Raw genomic sequence first — 17,555 nt, 5'->3', positions numbered from 1 at the left:
AGCTACTGAATTGTCTCAGTGTGTACTTTCTTTCTGAAAAATGAAAATTTATTTCTGTCTGAGGTATATATTTTTAACCTATAAACTAGTTAAAAACCCCAAAACACAGACAACTAAAAAAAAAAAAAAAAAAAAAAAAAAAAAAAAAAAAAAAAAAAACCAAAAAAAAAAAAAAAAACACCCCAGTATTTCTGGGATTATTATAAATGCATGTATTAAAGTAATCTCTGGAACAGCAATTCAAGCCAGGGGTGTCAGCTTGTGGCAGGCAGGCCACAAGGTTAACAGGGAGCAATGTCTGTGAATTACCTCCAAGTCTTCCATCAAAACCACTGTGATGGAAGTGTTATCAGTAGACCTACTTTTGCCACATGGAGATCTCCATCTTTATCTGATTTTTAGCTATTAATTACATTGAAAAGCTGAAAGCCATTTCTCAAAGATATGCATTTGGCAAGTTCTGGGAAGTTACAACTGCACTACTATTATTGATTTAATTTGCTTCCAAGTTACGAGTTGCAGACTGAAGCACAGCACAGCACAACACCCAAATCTTGTAGTTATTTTGCCAGTTGAGAGCTACCTGAAGGTTACAGGACTGCCCGCACAGCTGCAATCCTGTCACAGCCGCGTATCACCGACTAGTCCCAGCCTGCGAGTGCCGCAGCGGCGAGGCCCGGCAGCTAGGGCCTCAACCGGCACCGGCACCGGCACCGAGCGGGGAACGGCGGGGCCGGGCCCCTTACCGAGCCCCGTCTGAGGGGCGGCGCAACCTGGCTGGTGCCGAGCCCTTTACCGAGCCCCGTCTGAGGGGCAGCGGGGCCTGGCCGGTGCTGAACCCTTTACCGAGCCCCGTCTGTAGGGGCACAGGGACCCGGCCGGTGCTGAACCCTTTACCGAGCCCCGTCTGAGGGGCACAGGGACCCGGCCGGTGCCGAGCCCGAGCCCCTCTGTCCCGCGCAGGCGCAGTGCGGCGGCGCTGCCGTAGCCATAACAACGGCGCCGCCGCGGGGCCCGGGCCCGGCCGCGCTGGCTCCCGCAGCGGCGGAGCAGCGCGCAGAACCGCGGCTCCGCTCCGACACGGACAATTTGCTGCAGGTTCTTGGGCACAGCCGTGCCGGGTACCATGGGCACGGCTCTGCCATGTTGATTGGAGAAGCGGCGCGGAGTGCAGGAACAGCAGCAGCATCATGGCCGCAGCTCCATCAGCAGCAAATGGAGTGTGAAGGGAACATAATCCATAAACATTTCTTGGGTCAAATCTTGGTCCTACAGATCTGGAAAAGTGTAGCTACCTGTTTTAATGGTTTCTGATTCAAAAAGACCATTTTCTACTTGTTTTGATTGTACTGAGAATTTGGACTGACCTGACGGGCAGTGCCTGCTGAGACAGCTTTTTGTCCCATTCATTATCAGAAAAAGAATCCCTGTTCTTGAAAAACAAGTCTGAATTTGGAAGGGGACAATGCCAATTAAAAGTAATGATGCCAGACTAATAATTCTATTCAAGCCTTAAAAATGGATAACAGGAAATTAATCATTAAATGTAATATTAAAGCTCTAAGTCATTATCTGATAAACCCCACCTTTGGTATAAGAAAAAAATATTTAAACTTGTGTATAATTTTAATTTTCTCTAAAATTATCATATACGTGATGTATAAACATTGAAGACTAGTATTTGGTTTATGGCATTGCCAGGGACTTGAATTCACATTTCACTTTCTTTTCAGAGGCAGTGTATTTGCTATGAATGAGGTTCAGCTACTCCTGATCTTTATATATAAATGTATTTATTTTATAAAAAGTTTTGATTGCTGCTCAAAGAAGTACAACACACAGTAAATTGTAATAAGAGAGAAGTTATTTACATGAATTCCAGGATGCTGGTATTGATGACTGGACAGGCATAACAAGGAAACCCTGCTGAATGCCTCCAAGTGCTCTTGCTTCCAACTTGAAGACTGCCTAAAATTTTTTTTTTACTCAGAATATGAAAATCATGATAAAAGCTCAAAATATTGCCAAGAATTAAAATTTAAGATGTTAATAAACAGACACTGACTTATTGTGGTGAAATCAAGTCCAAACTGACTATGTGTCTCATAGTAGGCCTTCCATGGGGGCAGTTCCAGGGATGCTCAATCTCACCCATATGGGTGATCAGTTTTCTCATTTCCTGCACATTCAGTGCAGTTCCAATCATCACCTGCAAGCAAAGGAAAAAAAAATAATTATTTCCTTTTTCCATTTGCCAACTGACACAGACCAGAGCAGCACTTCAGCTACTAAATAAATTCTGTACAAGGCATTAAAGGTAAAAAACACCTATCAGACAATCAGAAGACACAACACAGCTAACACTTGGTTCACGAGCCCATTATTTGGAACAAAATAAAAAACTAGCAGAAATATTTCCCAAGGTACACTAGATAAAAACATGAGGAACAGAAGGAAGGATATTAGCTGTTGACACTCAGCAGTAAATAAACTTGCCCTGCCATACCCATGCAGATACAGCCACCTGTACTACATCAGGAAACGTGGTATTTATTTATTTGAACACAAACATCAAGTGCAGTACTTACAGACTTCCTGCAAGCTCGAGAAGCAAACATCTGTCTGACCCTGGAGGGCCTGCACATCACTCCAGGGCAGTCACTCAACATGAAAATCAGCTCATCTATGTCTTGTGGACCAAAAGTCCAGTTTTTGCTTGTTGGCAATGATACCAATTTAACTCTTTGAGTTACAGGAGCTGGAAGGTTTGCAATGACAATAAAGAAACAGAGAAGTACAAGAAATTACTTTTTTCTTGAGAGAAAAGCTGAGAAACTAAAATGTTATTATGATGTGATGTGTGTATATGCTAATGTTTAAATTTAATCTTTTGATGGATTAATTAACTAACCAAAGTGGTAACTATGGCCTTTTAACATCAACCAAAAAGTTGTTTGCAAATGTAAAAGCAGGAAGATCTACTTTCTAACAAACCCTTCAATTCCAAAGAACAAACGGTTTATGAAACTTCTTTGAGTTTATATGACTTCAAAATCACTCAGGATTTATAATGGTAAGAGACTGATAATTAATGGCATTTTAGACCAAAGAAACCTTGGGATATTCTGGAATGAAGACTATGGAAAAAATGTGTAGTGTCTTCCCAAATAGCAAAATGCATTTTCATTATCCTCACTGTATAAGGGAAACAATAAGGAACTTGCAGGTTACAGAATGTGCTCAAAACAACAGAGCAAGTCAGTACTAAAGCCATAAGGAAAACCAAAGATCAGTTACTAATGCTATCTATTTATTATAAATTACTAGATTTATCACTTTATCCCTGCAGGTGTACTAATAAACCAAAAGTATTTTAATGTAACATATCCAGAAAATGCACATCCAGTCATGTAACCAAAGAGCAACTCCAGTCTTCAAAAACTTCTGTAAAAAGCTGGCAAGACAAATAATTTACAGTGTTCTGTTAAATCATGAAGAGAGACCACAGAATTACAAGTTGTAAAAAACAAACACCCCATATACAATAAAGCATCTTATTTCAAAACTTCTGATCACAGCCAAGGGAACTTTTGCATAATAAATAAGATTAATCCTTTGAACTCTTTTACTTCCAGCAATTCTGGTCCAAACTCACCATTTTCATTTATGACAAAATCAAAGCCATTTTTTCTGAATATTTCCAGGTTTTCAATCAATACAGTTTCATTTACTGCTGTTAAATTGAGATTTTGAGGCCTGAAAAAGAGAGAAAAAGATGGTGCTGCATAGATACACAGTGCAGAGCATTAAAGAGAGATTTCAGAAACAACCTAGAAATACTTAATACAGAACTCTGTAGTAAAACTTTTCACTCTGCTGTGTGAAAAAAAAATCTCACTACTGAACAGCTGCTTCCAAGTGTTACTGAGCAGATGAAGTCAGCTGGGCAGCATTCCTTGCTGCAGGAACAGTCTCCAATATCCCACCAAACTGTGGGCTGCTATCAAAGCCCACTGGGAAATCTGTTTGACCACTGACTTGCTGCACAGCTACAACTGCATCCATGGAATTTATGTTTCATGTAAGGATTGACTCTTTGAAACACAGAATATAAAATCCACTTTAGTCTCGAGTGTTCCGAATGTGTGAAATGCTACATAAATATAAATCACAGATATCATTCTGAAACACTGAATTCAACTTAAAAGATGTTATTGTTAAAACACTGAAAATACTTACACTATCAGCTTCTGACCTTGGAGAACAGTGTGTTGTTGCAACATCTCAAAGTTGTATTTCTCGTCAGTAGCATGTTGGTCAATTATGAAAAGATCAGAATTCAACTTTGCTATTATAAACCCTAAATTGAACTGGCCAATGATTTCCATTTTTGCAAACATTTCTTTACTGTATACAAAAAATATAAAGAGATTATAAATTACACCCTTATCAGTTATCATGTAAAACTTAAAAACTTCTGTTTCTCCCCTGCAGAACACACTTCATATTTAAAAAAAAAAAGAAAAATCTAATTTAAGCAGGATATAAATGTTGAAAATCTGCCAATGACCTATGAGGCCATTTCTGGCAGAATAAAATCTGTCATTAAGACAGGTTTCCCCCAGCTGTGGTTACAAAATTAGAAGCAGGCAATATGGCAATAGGCAAGGTAACACTGAAGATGGCATCGTGGTTTTGAAGGCAGCTGCCATATTTGCCTTCTTTCCACAATTAGAAGACTTTCCTAACACATTTTTTACATCCAAATATTAACAAATCGCAGACACTGACTGTCCCCTCACCACCTGAATGTAATTTATTTTTCCAGGTATATCTCACCAGATTTCATTCACACAAGGGAGGAATATGAGCTATGAGTCTTTTCATTCTGCTGTCATGAAATTTAGTTTCTCTGACTGAACTGCAATTTACAAGGCTGATCTAAGCCAAATCTATGGTGTTTGTGGCCTTTTTATTGTCTTTTTCCACATTCTGTTTGCACTTAGTTCAAGTAGCTGCTCTGTCAGTAAAATAATTCATCAAATAGATTTTTTTTTACATTAAGTAAAAAATAAACCCAAACCTAGCAGGTACATGTAAGCCCCTTGCCCACCCTCAAGACTTATATTTTTGTTTAACTAATTTTATTAATTGATGAACAAAATATATTAAACAAGTGAAAGCAGAAATACCTGATTTCTTTTCTTAATTCATCTTCTGCTACTTTATTGTCCCCAGGACTAATTTTTGCTTTAAATCTTCTGTAATTTTCAGCTTCTGTATTTTTCTGTTGTTGCTGTATTACCTTTTTTACTTTTTCTGCCAAAACCTTCATAGAGAATTCAAGAGGCACAATTTTCTTTTTAACTTCCACCAGTACATCAACATTAGTGTCCTTCACTTCAGGATATTTATCTGCCTTGGAATCATCTGCTTCACTTTTAAACTTTCTGCTTTTAAAACGTTTCACCCTTGGGGAACAACTATTGGCTTCTTGAGAAAACTTGTTTTGATCAGTCCAGTCATTCACTTGATCTAGCTTGGGTTCAGTGCCCAACACCTGAACATCACAGTCCAGTGACTCCTTACTGCATCCAGCAGTTTTAAGACATTCCTTCTGCATCTGTTCTTCCGTGCTACAGAATTCTTCCTCAGAATTAATTGCACTTTCACTATTGATGCAGCTTCCAGCTTCTGGTGTACTGCATCCAGCATCTGACTCAGAAATACTACAGAATCCAGAATCTGAAGTATCTTCTAATTTTCTCAAGTGTCTCCTTGGAATTGACACCTTTGAGTCCAACTTATGACAACTTTCATCCTTCTTAGTCAAGACAGCTTTTTGAATCTTTACAGTACTCCCAGTGGTATCAAGTAACCTTTGTCTAGGGGAACTGTGCTGCTGTTTTACCTTTTTAGAGCTTTGAAAATTACTTTCTGTTGCTTGATGGAGAGAGAATGACTCCCTTAATCTGGCAAGAGTCATTATTCTTTTGCCTTCACCACCTGGATTTTCAGTCTCAGAGTCAGACAGCATGTCTGCCTGAGGCTTTTCTGCCTCTTCAGGAAGTGTCTTCTTCAAGTTACCTAATGAAATCAAAATACAGAGTATTTCAAGATTCTAAGTTAGCTGGAAACATGAATTAAATTATATGCTTTAGGAAAAGGAATTAAAAGACATAGAAAAATAGTGAACAGCTCAAAGGAGCCCTGAAGCTTCAGACAATGAGTATAGGGCTGAAATGCATTAATATCAAACACAGAAACAGTTACATCTTGAAGACATTTTATGACACTACTAAGAATGAATTTGTAGTCTCTTTTTAAACTGGAACAGTAATCAGTCCAATCAGCACATTTATTTATATTATCAAAAGAGTTTAATGGCAGAGTGACAATGAAAAGTGAATTGCTCTTACACTTTAATGGTCACTATAAAATTTCATTGGCAAAGTGGTAAGGAGCTGGCACAATAGGCACTTAGAGTATATGGGATTTGCTGGTCATTAGAGGACTTCAACCTCGCCAACTGCCAGTCCAACAAGGAATTTACTGAAGGTTAATTTAAAATAACAGTGAGAACCAGGCTACAACTGATTCTGTATGTCAGCAAAAAGGAAAATCAGAAGGGACTCTGTTGACTGAAAGGAAGATAATGAGATGATCTCGACTCAGGAAAGCAAGCTTGAAAGACTACACAGTCACAAGAGAATCATCAATTTCTGTAGATAACATAAAAGAATCAAAGTTTAAAATCCAATAAACTCATAATTAATTTTCATATTTTATTTTTGACCCCTTAACCATTCTTTCTCAAAGACATTTTCATTAAAAAACCATAGGTCTCTTTTACTATCCTGGGAGAAATATTTTGCAAGCATTCTCAATTAATTCTGTGTGAATTTTTTGCTCACAAAGTTGACTGTAAATCCTGCTGTGCTGGCATGTGCCATTTCCATAGCAATCACTTAATAACTTAGGGTCCTTCTTTATTTTTGGCTTTTTTTTTTTTTTTTTTTCTTCTTTGGGTTTTTAAAAACACATTTTTCCATCTTTAATTCTCTGCCATATATCATACTCAAAACTTCCACATTTTGTGTCCTACCTGCAATGTCCAGAAGTTTCTGATTGACATTCAGTTTGTTAACATCACTACCAAACATCTCCATCAGAGAAGTCTTTAGAATTGCCAATAAAAACTTCTCCTCCTGAAGTAAAATTTGCCTTTTGTCAGGAGTTACATTGATGTCAACACACTCTGGAAAAAAAAAGAAAAAAAAAACCTGCTTTACAAATAAAATGCAATGTTATTGCACAGAATTAGTTCTGGTTTGTTTGACATTTTGTCTGCTAATCAGATTTAAGTGTCTCAAAATCCCAGTAATCAAACACATGATACAAGTTTTCTTGTATTTAAGATGATCTCTTCCCCATCACTTAAGAAGTTATTTTTGAGTATAGAAAGATAAAGGGGGAAAATAGTGGAACCACAGCTAGATTCTATTTCTCCCTCACCAACTGAGCATTAAAAAATCCCCAGAGTGCAGGAAGTCATACACATGAAAATGACAATATTCTCTAAATACAAACATCAATGAAGAATAAATTGTAATAGCCTTTACTGAAGTTACTAAAAATTATTCAGAACATACCAGAATCTACCCCAATGTTAAGGACAACAAATGGATACTGGTGTTTATTGTGTAAGTGATAAACTTCATTCACAATCTTGACAACCTGCAAAAAAAGGTGAAAAAACAATAAACTTCAAAAATATTATCTTCTATTTTGCACCAGTGTATATTAATTAATGTACTAAAACATATATTTTATTATTAAGATCTTGTTCACTCAAATAGACACAACTAAGACAGAAACTTGAGACAGAGGAACTTCTACTACCAAGAAACAAACACACACATGAGCTACTAATCCTGAGGTTTTCAGAGAATATTGAGTTAGTGGGGCTGATGAGAGGAGAGCAAGCCCCTCACCTTGGCCGGATCGCAGGGACGGTGGTTGATGAAGAAGAACTGTCTGTCTGTCGTGCTCCTTCCAACACCGTGATCACAGCGGGAGATGAAGCCACTAATGCTGTTGGACAAATGTGAGAGAAAGGGAAAGTGGATGAGAAAAGCATGCTTGAGGGGAATGCATTTTATGGGGGGCTTAAGGAAACACTACTATACAGCATCAGTGAATAAGTAAATACACATTTCCTCTCCCAATTCCTTGTGTGACAAAGGCTACTACAAAACTGCATCCCAGTATCTGCTATGCTGTTCTTGGCTCTTTTCAACACTATAAATCACACCTTTTTATTTTTTTAAATTCTGGATTATGGTAAAGTGCCACAGGCAGCAGTGGTTTGTTCTTTTCTAATTACCTATAAAGATTTTGTGGCATGTCAGCAGGGTTCAGTCCATATTCTTCACAAACAGCTTCACTAGGAGGAAGCTGAACAAAAGGAATAAGGCTCTGCAACTGAAAAGAAAAGGGAAGGAAGTGAAGCATCAAACCTATATAGATTTTTCCCTTCTATTTTATTGTCATTTATTAGCCTTGAAATTTATTTGAGAAAAATGGTGGATTTTGGCTGACCAAGCGCTGACCAAGACAAACACGTAAAATACACAAACTGAATATCCTGAAAATATCCTACTAGAAGATAACAGCACTGTTCACTGAGAAACAGAAAAATGCCTCTAAGAAATGCCTGTTCTCATCCCTTGATATCACAACATGTGCTTTAGTTATTTCAGAGACCCTTACATTAAATGTACACAGGCAGAACAACAAAATGATTGACAGTTTGACATACATATGACCTAAACAAGTTTTATTTTTTAAAATAAAAGGCAATAAGAGTAATAGATGTTTCTTTTGAAAGGATAATAAAGCTATTAAAAATGTGTTATTTGAATCACAAGCTCCCTAAGAACAGTTACATTTACCACAAACATTTTCCAGTCATGCCACTATTATTTTTCTGCCATTAGAGCAGCTTCTATCAATTTAAGTATTCAACATAAAAACAGGCTATAAGCTAAACATTCGATTCAGATAACACTCAATTTTCAATTATCCTTGGTGCCACATGGCAAGAAAAAAAGTTACATATTCCCTCTCATCTTTCAGCCACAGCATGAACAGGCTTTGAGATCTCTGTAGGGGAACTGTGGAGGGAAAAATTGTTTATCAACAGCCAGCAGCTATCAACCACTCAATATTTCTGATGATTGTAATATACAGCTGTAGGTAGGATGTTTTTGAGCTTTTTTTCATCTCTGCTGTCATCTAGAGGATAACAATTATTTTTATAGCTATTGCTTAGAAAGCATCACAGTCTACAGCTTTACAGGGGCTGTCTGCAATCCCATTTAAAGGTTACCCAGAATATAACTTAGTTTCAGAGAAAGAGCTTGCAAAAGTGGATACACCTCAGTTTTCTGTTCTCCAGTTAAAACTTTCACGTCACACCATTTTAAGGGTTTTTTTTAAATTGCTTGTTCTTGTGACACACAGTCCATTTGCTGAAACAACAGCTCTTAAAACGGGTTTCAGAGAGATATTAAGCCATAACCCCATCTCCTAAATCATTTCTAAAACATCCCTGAGCAGATCCAGGACTTTCAGAGTCCCTGGAGGCTGCGGTGTCTCTCGCCTCTAGGGTGTGCTGCAGACCAACACTCCAACCTCTCACACTTCAACTAGACATTGAAAATCCCTCTATACAGCTACATCCTCTCTCTTTTCAATACTAAGAGCAATACCTGTTTTTGTCCAAATACTGCTCCTATGTTCTCCTTTAAACTGGGGCTTCCAGCAGTGGATATCACACAGCTTTTTTTCCCCTGGCCAACTTGATTAGTGCAGTTAATCCGCACTCCTTTGGAAACAATACAGTAGGCCTGCAACAGCTGGACCATTTTTGCATATTCCTATTAAAGGAAAAAGTTCAAATTCATATGAAATGTCTCTTTTTAAAACACAAATGCATAAACAAAGCATTCAATATCTGCAGGTAACAAAGGGGGGGAGTTTTATCCTTAAAATCTTTACAAACTAAATTAAAAGAGATATATATATATGAAAAATAGTACTTTAAAAATAAACAGGATGTTTACAAGACTGATATTTAGCCACAACACAGCAGTCCCTGATTTTAAAATACAGATAAGTGATCACGATATGGATTCTTTTCAAAATCTGAAAATCTGAGAATGTACCTTTAAACCCAAATATTGCAAAGTAGAAGAGAAAAGCATACAAGAACACTTTTGTTATTTGATTAAGATGTAAGACAAGCATGAAATAGTCTGTAATCAGTACATTCTACAGAGAACTGAGCTTCATTCAGCAGTGAATAAGTTCTGGGGGACAATACTCCTTTGAATTGAGAATTTCTGACCATACCTTTTTGATGTTTCTTTGGAACTCTTTGTGCCTCACTGGTAACGTATAAAACAGCTGCTGGATGCTCACAGTTGTTCCCTGCTGCCGTGGCAAAGGAGTCTTCTGAGTAATTCTGCCGTTGTGATCGAACACCAAACGAGTCCCAACCTTTGCTGACTGATGACAGGTAAAAATGGTAACATCACTAGTGGGAGGAAAGAGGCAACAGAATTATTCACTGAGAACCATATTATCATATCTATCCCTCATGACAAGCAGCGTAGAAACTACAGCAATACTGTTAATTTTATAAAACAACTCTTCCCCATAAACAACTAAGAACCTGCTCTTTAGAGTAGTGTAACATTTCCCTCTCTACACATTCTTATTTGTATCCCTTTCATCCCTCTCTTATAAAACTCAGTGTTAAAATCCAGTTTTGCTGAACACTACATTTCTCATTCTAACAAATACCAGCAGCACTGTGTACAAAGACTGATTTAAAATGTATAGTTGGTCTGAAAGAAATTTAAGTACAGCCTTAATGAGTTACAACCTAACAACCAGCACTTAAATATTACAGTGCTTTACATCAGAGGATCAATACTCATGCAAATACACAGTCCCACCCTGTAAAGACCTGCATACTTATGTAACACTAAACTTTGTACATAAAATGAGCAATTAGGTGCTTAGAAACACAGAATAATTTTGGTTGGAAATGACTCAGGATGTCATGCAACCTATTGTTCAAAACTGACCTAACAGTAAGGAACTGGAAGTTTCCAAAGCCCCACTTTGTCAATAATGGTAAACTGAAAGGACACAGTGTTTTTGTGCATATAGTAACTTCCTACTACTAATAAATAATATTAGTTACCTTAATGCACACAGTGAACTCAAAGCTTCACCTCGAAACCCAAATGTTTCAACATGTATTAGATCAGAAAAGTCTTGTATCTTTGATGTGTAATGTTTCAGAGCTGGAAAAAGATATTTCAAATATATATTTCACTTCAAAATGACAACGGTCTATGCAAGTAGATTTTGTATGCATATCAAGAACCAAAGACTTTATGTATTATTAACTGTATTTTACATCAAATATATATTTCACTTCAAAATGACAATGGTCTATGCAAGTAGATTTTGTATGCATATCAAGAAGCAAAAGACCTTATGTATTATTAACTGTATTTTACAAAACGATTGAAGACAAAATACTGCTTGCTTTCCCTTTTTCCTACAAACAAGACCTCTTTAAAATCCTCAGGTGCACCTGCTATTTCACACTTACATCACAGATTTATTCAGCATTATTGGAATAAGCTCTACAAGATGCCTCAGAGCAGGACACAGTATCTGCCTCTGCTGCTGCTGGACCTGTCACAGACTTTGCCCTGCCAGAAACCAGCTGCAGCCTGTGCTGTGCATGGTGGACAGAGGACAAGCACAAGCCCAGCCAGCACAACAGCTGAGGAGGACTCAGTCCACACCATCAGAGCAGCACCAGTCACCAGTAACAAACTGACCCAGCAGCAGCACCCCTGAATTTCACTGTGCTGGAACAGCAGCACATTGAGTTTCTGATGTACCAAAAAAGTACAGTGAACACCGAAGTTACTGAGTAATAACCTGTGGGGAAAAGATTCCTAGTTGTTTTATCAAAAAAGAAATGCCAGTATTTCTGCTGCAGTGGCTAGTTAGATTCATCAGACAGTGTTGTTTCTGCTCCCATTCTGTGCAATTCAAAGCTAGCACATGGGAAGTTTGACAGTCAGGGGGCAATGTCAGTTCCCCTTCAGCAAATACTCCAGTTTATAATTCACCTTCCCAAAGCAGCCACTTCCACACAGCCCAAATCCTTCAACAACCACCAATGATTAAACATGAATTAATCCATATGGACTTTTATAAGATTTTCTCCTCTGTGATTATTTATATTCTTTGTGCCACTTGAATATGCAAAGTAACCAAAGACTATTTCTCAGTTACAAGAACTATTACCACAAGAGCACTACAGAAGATCAGTCTAGTGTTGCTCAAGTCTTGCAGGTAACACACACATTATGTAAAAGCCAACATCTAAATTACAAAAAAAAAAAATTTAACTTACTCAACTTCAAAGTTTTCCTCTTCCACTCCACCTCCATTATCTGAAACTTCTATCAGTTCTGCCCCATGATCTTTAAGTTTTATATCTACAAAATTGAGTCATAAAGTATTTTAATTCTTTATGTTCATGCATGGTCTTTGGTATCAATTTTGCACTTGAAGTCAAATTTTCAAAGATAACAGCTTTCCATGTCAAAATTGAATAATAACAGAAAAAAAAAAACACCCTAACCCTTGACAGCTGTCAAAAGTTAGTTCAATCTAATGCAAACCAGTCTGTAGTTCAGGTAATTCAGCTTCACTGAACTTGTGTCTGTACAGAAGTTTTCCCAGTTATCCCAGCCACCATCCTGGAAGCTCTGGAAACCAGCCCTGCCTTTACCCTGTGCTAGCCAAAGGCCACCGGCTGGCACAGCCTGATCACCACTGCTGCCAAAGGGGCCACTAGAAATTAAATAACACAATCTCACATGCTGCTAGGAATGCAGCTGGAGTCTGGGAATCAGAATGTTTTAGCAACCTGAGGTGTAAAATCACTGCAAAGATGCCTGGCCCCAGCAGAAAGTATTTGCCCAGATTTGTTAACATGCGCTTGGTTTTGAGGAAAAAGACGTGCTTTAGAAGCCTATGAAAAGTTATTGAATTCGAGGGAGAGTTACCGATGCTGGTAGCTCCGGCATCCAGGCTGTTCTCCAGCAGCTCTTTGACGGCAGTGCCGAGGTTCAGCACGACCTGGCCCGAGCAGATGCGATGGACAGAGCGGCGCTCGATGGGCCGGATGGCCCCGGCGGGCTGCGGGCTGGGGAGAGAGCGACAGCAAAGCGCGGCGGTGAGAGCGGGCAGCAAACCCCGCTCAGGCCTCCCCAGGCGAGCCGGGACGGGAGGCAGCAACCAGGGGAAGCCGGAACCGCGCCGGCAGCGGGGGCACGGCCCGTGCGAGGAGCGCGGCTCCCGTGAGGGGAGCGAAGCGGCCTGGGCAGGGGGTGCGAAGGCGGCGGCCTGGGGCGGTGCACACACTCACCAGGGCGCAGCCGCCTCCATCGGGGCCGCGGCGGGGCGGGACGGGACGCGCCGCGCTCTCCTCAGGCTCCTGCCCAGCCCCGGGAGCGGCCGGAGCGCGCCCGCCCCGCACGGCCTGCGCTCCCCGGCCCGGCGGCGCAACCCTGCCCACCGCCCTGTGGGGACGCACTCCGCGGCTCAACGCCGGCCAATGGCAGGAGTGCGGACGGACGAACCCGTAGCCCATTGGGTGTCACGCGTGTCAGTCACGCACCGCTCCGCCAATGGGCGCGGAGGGGTGGGCGGGCCGGCGGCGGCGGAGCGGGAGCCGCCATGCCCGCGATGTACAAGGTGCGGCCGCTGCACAGCGCCGGGGTGCTGGCGGAGCACCTGCCCACCTGCATGTACCCCCTGCCCAACCTGCACCGCGCCCCCGGCACCGCCGCGCCGCCGCAGGTAGGAGCGAGGGGTGGGCGGAAGGACCTGCTCGGTGCTCGCCTTGGCGAGGTCAGGCATGCGGCCCCTGGGCCGGTGTTCCCTCCGGTGAGAGCCCCAGCCCCTGTTAGGGACCGGGAGCAGCCTCCGAAGAGCTCACGGGGCCGAGTCCCACCGCCTCAGCCCGCAGGAGGGGCCCTGGCTCCGCCTCGCCATAAGCGGCGCGTCCGAGGGTTAAATAAAACCAGCGTTTTCAGGAATTTCTCTGTAATGTTTTTAAAGCCTTCAGTAGTTCTCATTTTAACTTTTCTGGGCTCTCGCGTGTGTCGCTGTCGCGGTTTTTCTGTCTGAATGGCCGTGCTGAGCTCCCTGCCAGCCCTGCAGAGTGCCCAGCAGGCCGCGTTCCGTCCTGCTGCATCATCGCTCTGCTGGCTCGGCTCGCCTTTCAGCCAGATACACACCCTCTATTTCTCGTCTCCGTTTCTTTTGCCTTAAATAAGACAAAAATGCCGAATACCGTGTTACATGGGCCTAGTTGAGCAGCCTCTCTCCAGTGCCAGGAGTGCATGGAATTCTCACAAGCCGCTTGTGGCCGATTTTAGCTTGATGCCACCACGGATTTGCTGTGCTCGATGGAGGAGACACTGAGAACTTTGGGGCAGAACTTAACAGAAACTTGATGCCACCACGCATTTGCTGTGCTCGATGGAGGAGACACTGAGAAGGATTAACTTTAGGGCAGAACTTAACAGAAGTACCTTCCCATTGCAAAGTATGGAATTGTGCACTAGCTAATGGTCACTTAAGACGTCTTCCCTTGTCTTTGACAATATTATGTTAAGTGGATATAAAGATTTTACTTGGATACCTTGTTTCTCTTCATCCATGATAGTTTGGGTTTGTTTAATCCTCATTCAGGATGCTTAGAAATAGGCTATTTGAAAAATTTTCTTTAACGTTACTTTAAGCTTGTAGACTTAAAACTTGCCACAGGAATATATTTTTCATTTTCTTTTAAAAGAGATTGTAAGATGAGATGCTTGTGAGGTAATACAGATAAAAAGCTGGGTTGGTATTAACATGGAATAAAGCCCATGGTCTTTTTTTCCCACTATAATTTATATTCTTTGAAACAAAGTCTGAATCCACATCTAAAGCTGCAAGGCATTTTACTTTCATGAACTACCTGACTTGTCAAAAAGTTTCCTTGTTTGGCTGCTGTACCACAAACTTACTACCTTTGCTCTTCTGGGCTGAAAAGAACCTGACAAGCTGTCTTTGATTTTTCAGTCATCGTTCAGCACTTCACTGCCAACTCTTTGTCTGATTTTGACTGTGTTACAGAGTTTGCTGTAACTAATGGTTTAGAAGAATCTATTAAGCAGGAAGGTTTAAGGAAATTATTAAATATCTCATCACACTTGTACAGATAAGAGACTTCTGATAGACATAAGCCCATGATATTCACAATGGTCTGGCTATTTGGAGGTGTTTAGTCTTTCAAAACTTAACCTTAAGTGAGCTGTGCACTATTTTGGCATTGAGCAGTGAATGTTTACATGGCCTTTTTTGTTCCTCTCCTGTAGGAAGAGGTGGACCCATCTCTTCAAGCACTTGAATCCCGCCAGGAAGAGATTCTGAAGCGCTTGTATGAACTGAAGAGTGCTGTGGATGGGCTCTCCAAGATGATACACACCCCAGATGCTGACTTTGATGTAACAAATATCATTCAAACTGATGAATTTTCTCCTTTGACAACAAATGGAGCAGATTTAGATCTGATGCTTGGAAAGGTGAGTTTAGTTGAGCAGTGACATTGGTAGGTACTTTTTCCCATTTTAATACCCTGGAAGTAGGGCATTAAAACCTGGGACACTCAGAACTCAATATACAACCTACAGTTACCATTTAATTTTGGCCATCCAGATTATAGATACAAACACTTATAAATACTAGTTCTATATGTGCTCATTTGGATATAATTTTGAAATTTCAACAGTTGCTTTTTTGTTTGTTACTAAACTGGAAATTTTAACATTGGCTTCATCTTGGAGTAGGATTTACCTGTAATATCCTTGAATTACATGTCAAGGAAGGAAGATGTTTACACAAGTTTTAAATGTCCAAGCTTGAATTTATTTACTTGAATATCATTAGAATTTCAGATATACACGTGCATGACTTATGTACATTTTGGTGTCAAATGAAAGCAATGGTTATGAGTATGGTCTGGAATGTGTCTTACCTGCTGAATGTTTTACTTTCCATTCAGGATTATGGAGCTCTGAAAGATGTTGTCATCAATGCAAATCCTTCTCTACCTCCACTGTCACTGTTAGTGATACACAGTCTGCTTTGTGAACGGTACAAAATATTATCAGCTGTTCACACACATTCATCAGTGAAAAGTGTGCCAGAAAACCTCTTGAAATGCTTTGGAGAGCAGACTAAGAAGCAGGCACGTCATGAGTATCAGCTGGGCTTTACTCTGATTTGGAAAGATGGTAAGAAGGAAATTTGTAGATCAGTATTTTACAATAGGTGAGAAAATGAAACTTGTGCTATAAACCCTTGCACACAGATGCCTTGGTGCCCTTCTGCTGACATATGGTGGATATGAAGAAGCAGGAAACATTTTTGTTCTCTTTTCATAGCTGTGAATCGTGCTGGGCCAGAAGAAGGAGATTCTTGTTCATATTTACTGCTGTTAAAATACATGTGGCATTGACAGGGTTGTTTGTACCCTCAGGTTTTGGGGGCTTTTTAAAATGTTTTTTAGTTTCTACAAATAAGGTAGCTAGAAGAGAAATTATGGGGGAGATTTGGCTGAATTTTTCAAAAAGTGATCTCTTTATGCCACAAGACTGAGAACTGTTCATCAGGTTAATGATATTAACGGTGGTGCTAGCATCACAAATGTTCATCATGAAATTACCATTCTAGTTAATTTCTTTACTATGTTGGATTCACTTTCTTTTTTTCCTTCTGTTAATTTCAGTTCCCAAACCCCAGATGAAGTTTAGCATTCAAACCATGTGCCCCATAGAAGGAGAGGGGAACATCGCTCGCTTTCTCTTTTCCCTGTTTGGGCAGAAGTACAATGCAGTTACCTCAACTCTGATCGACAGCTGGGTGGACACAGCCATCTTCCAGCTGAAAGAAGGCAGCAGCAAGGAGAGAGGAGCAGTGCTGCGCTCCATGAACGCTGCCCTGGGCAGGAGCTCGTGGCTGGTGGGCAGTGAACTGACGCTGGCCGACGTGGTGGCCTGGAGCGCGCTGCAGCAGGCGGGCTCTGCCAACGCCGCCCCGGCCAACGTGCAGAAGTGGATGAAGTCCTGTGAGAATCTGGCCCCTTTCAGCTCTGTGATGAAGCTACTCAAGTGAGCCTGTACCCTTCACAGTGATGTTGTTTTAATCTTACTCCACCTCCTGTCTGCTGTAATGTTTGAGTCCTTTCTGAGATGTATTTTAGGTATTACAGTTGGACAGAATCCTAAAATAATAAAAGCATTACAGCTGCCTTTTGGGTGTGACCTTCCTTTTTTGTAACTCTTGCGTAACACGTTTGTACAATGGCTACAGTATGTAAATTAATCCTATGTAAATACAAG

At 40.6% G+C, this 17,555-nt stretch overlaps 2 protein-coding genes across 2 annotated transcripts; one reads left to right on the top strand and one right to left on the bottom strand.

Annotated features, from left to right (window-relative positions):
- Window positions 1–1,776: 1,776 nt before the first annotated feature.
- PMS2 (PMS1 homolog 2, mismatch repair system component) lies at window positions 1,777–13,662 on the bottom strand. Its single transcript, XM_041401423.1, has 16 exons — window positions 13,532–13,662; window positions 13,170–13,309; window positions 12,517–12,596; window positions 11,751–11,757; window positions 11,276–11,378; window positions 10,417–10,600; window positions 9,774–9,941; window positions 8,387–8,484; window positions 7,995–8,094; window positions 7,653–7,737; window positions 7,106–7,258; window positions 5,193–6,087; window positions 4,240–4,407; window positions 3,656–3,756; window positions 2,589–2,758; window positions 1,777–2,209 (listed from the first exon to the last, which is right to left on the bottom strand). The coding sequence occupies exons 1-16, from the start codon at window positions 13,549–13,551 to the stop codon at window positions 2,066–2,068; spliced, it is 2,616 nt and encodes an 871-aa protein (XP_041257357.1). The 5' UTR covers window positions 13,552–13,662; the 3' UTR covers window positions 1,777–2,065.
- A 132-nt stretch (window positions 13,663–13,794) lies between these two features.
- Window positions 13,795–17,464, top strand: AIMP2 (aminoacyl tRNA synthetase complex interacting multifunctional protein 2). Its single transcript, XM_041401422.1, has 4 exons — window positions 13,795–13,965; window positions 15,531–15,737; window positions 16,217–16,448; window positions 16,943–17,464. Exons 1-4 carry the CDS (start codon window positions 13,843–13,845, stop codon window positions 17,326–17,328), a joined length of 948 nt encoding a protein of 315 aa, XP_041257356.1. The 5' UTR covers window positions 13,795–13,842; the 3' UTR covers window positions 17,329–17,464.
- Window positions 17,465–17,555: the final 91 nt, after the last annotated feature.

The sequence above is a fragment of the Onychostruthus taczanowskii genome, unplaced genomic scaffold, assembly GCF_017590055.1.
Source record: "Onychostruthus taczanowskii isolate IOZ18803 unplaced genomic scaffold, ASM1759005v1 scaffold19, whole genome shotgun sequence".
NCBI lineage: Eukaryota > Metazoa > Chordata > Aves > Passeriformes > Passeridae > Onychostruthus > Onychostruthus taczanowskii.
The sequence above is the reverse complement of the archived record's forward strand: the minus strand, read 5'-3'. Positions and strand labels throughout refer to the sequence as shown.

Coding starts and splice junctions, on each gene's coding strand:
- AIMP2 (XM_041401422.1), top strand. CDS start 13,843: ATGCCCGCGATGTACAAGGTGCGGCCGCTGCACAGCGCCGGGGTGCTG. Junction 13,966..15,530: donor GCACCGCCGCGCCGCCGCAG/GTAGGAGCGAGG, acceptor CCTCTCCTGTAG/GAAGAGGTGGACCCATCTCT. Junction 15,738..16,216: donor TAGATCTGATGCTTGGAAAG/GTGAGTTTAGTT, acceptor CTTTCCATTCAG/GATTATGGAGCTCTGAAAGA.
- PMS2 (XM_041401423.1), bottom strand. CDS start 13,551: ATGGAGGCGGCTGCGCCCTG. Junction 13,310..13,531: donor ATGGAGGCGGCTGCGCCCTG/GTGAGTGTGTGC, acceptor CTCTCTCCCCAG/CCCGCAGCCCGCCGGGGCCA. Junction 2,759..3,655: donor TTTTGTCATAAATGAAAATG/GTGAGTTTGGAC, acceptor CAAACCTTCCAG/CTCCTGTAACTCAAAGAGTT.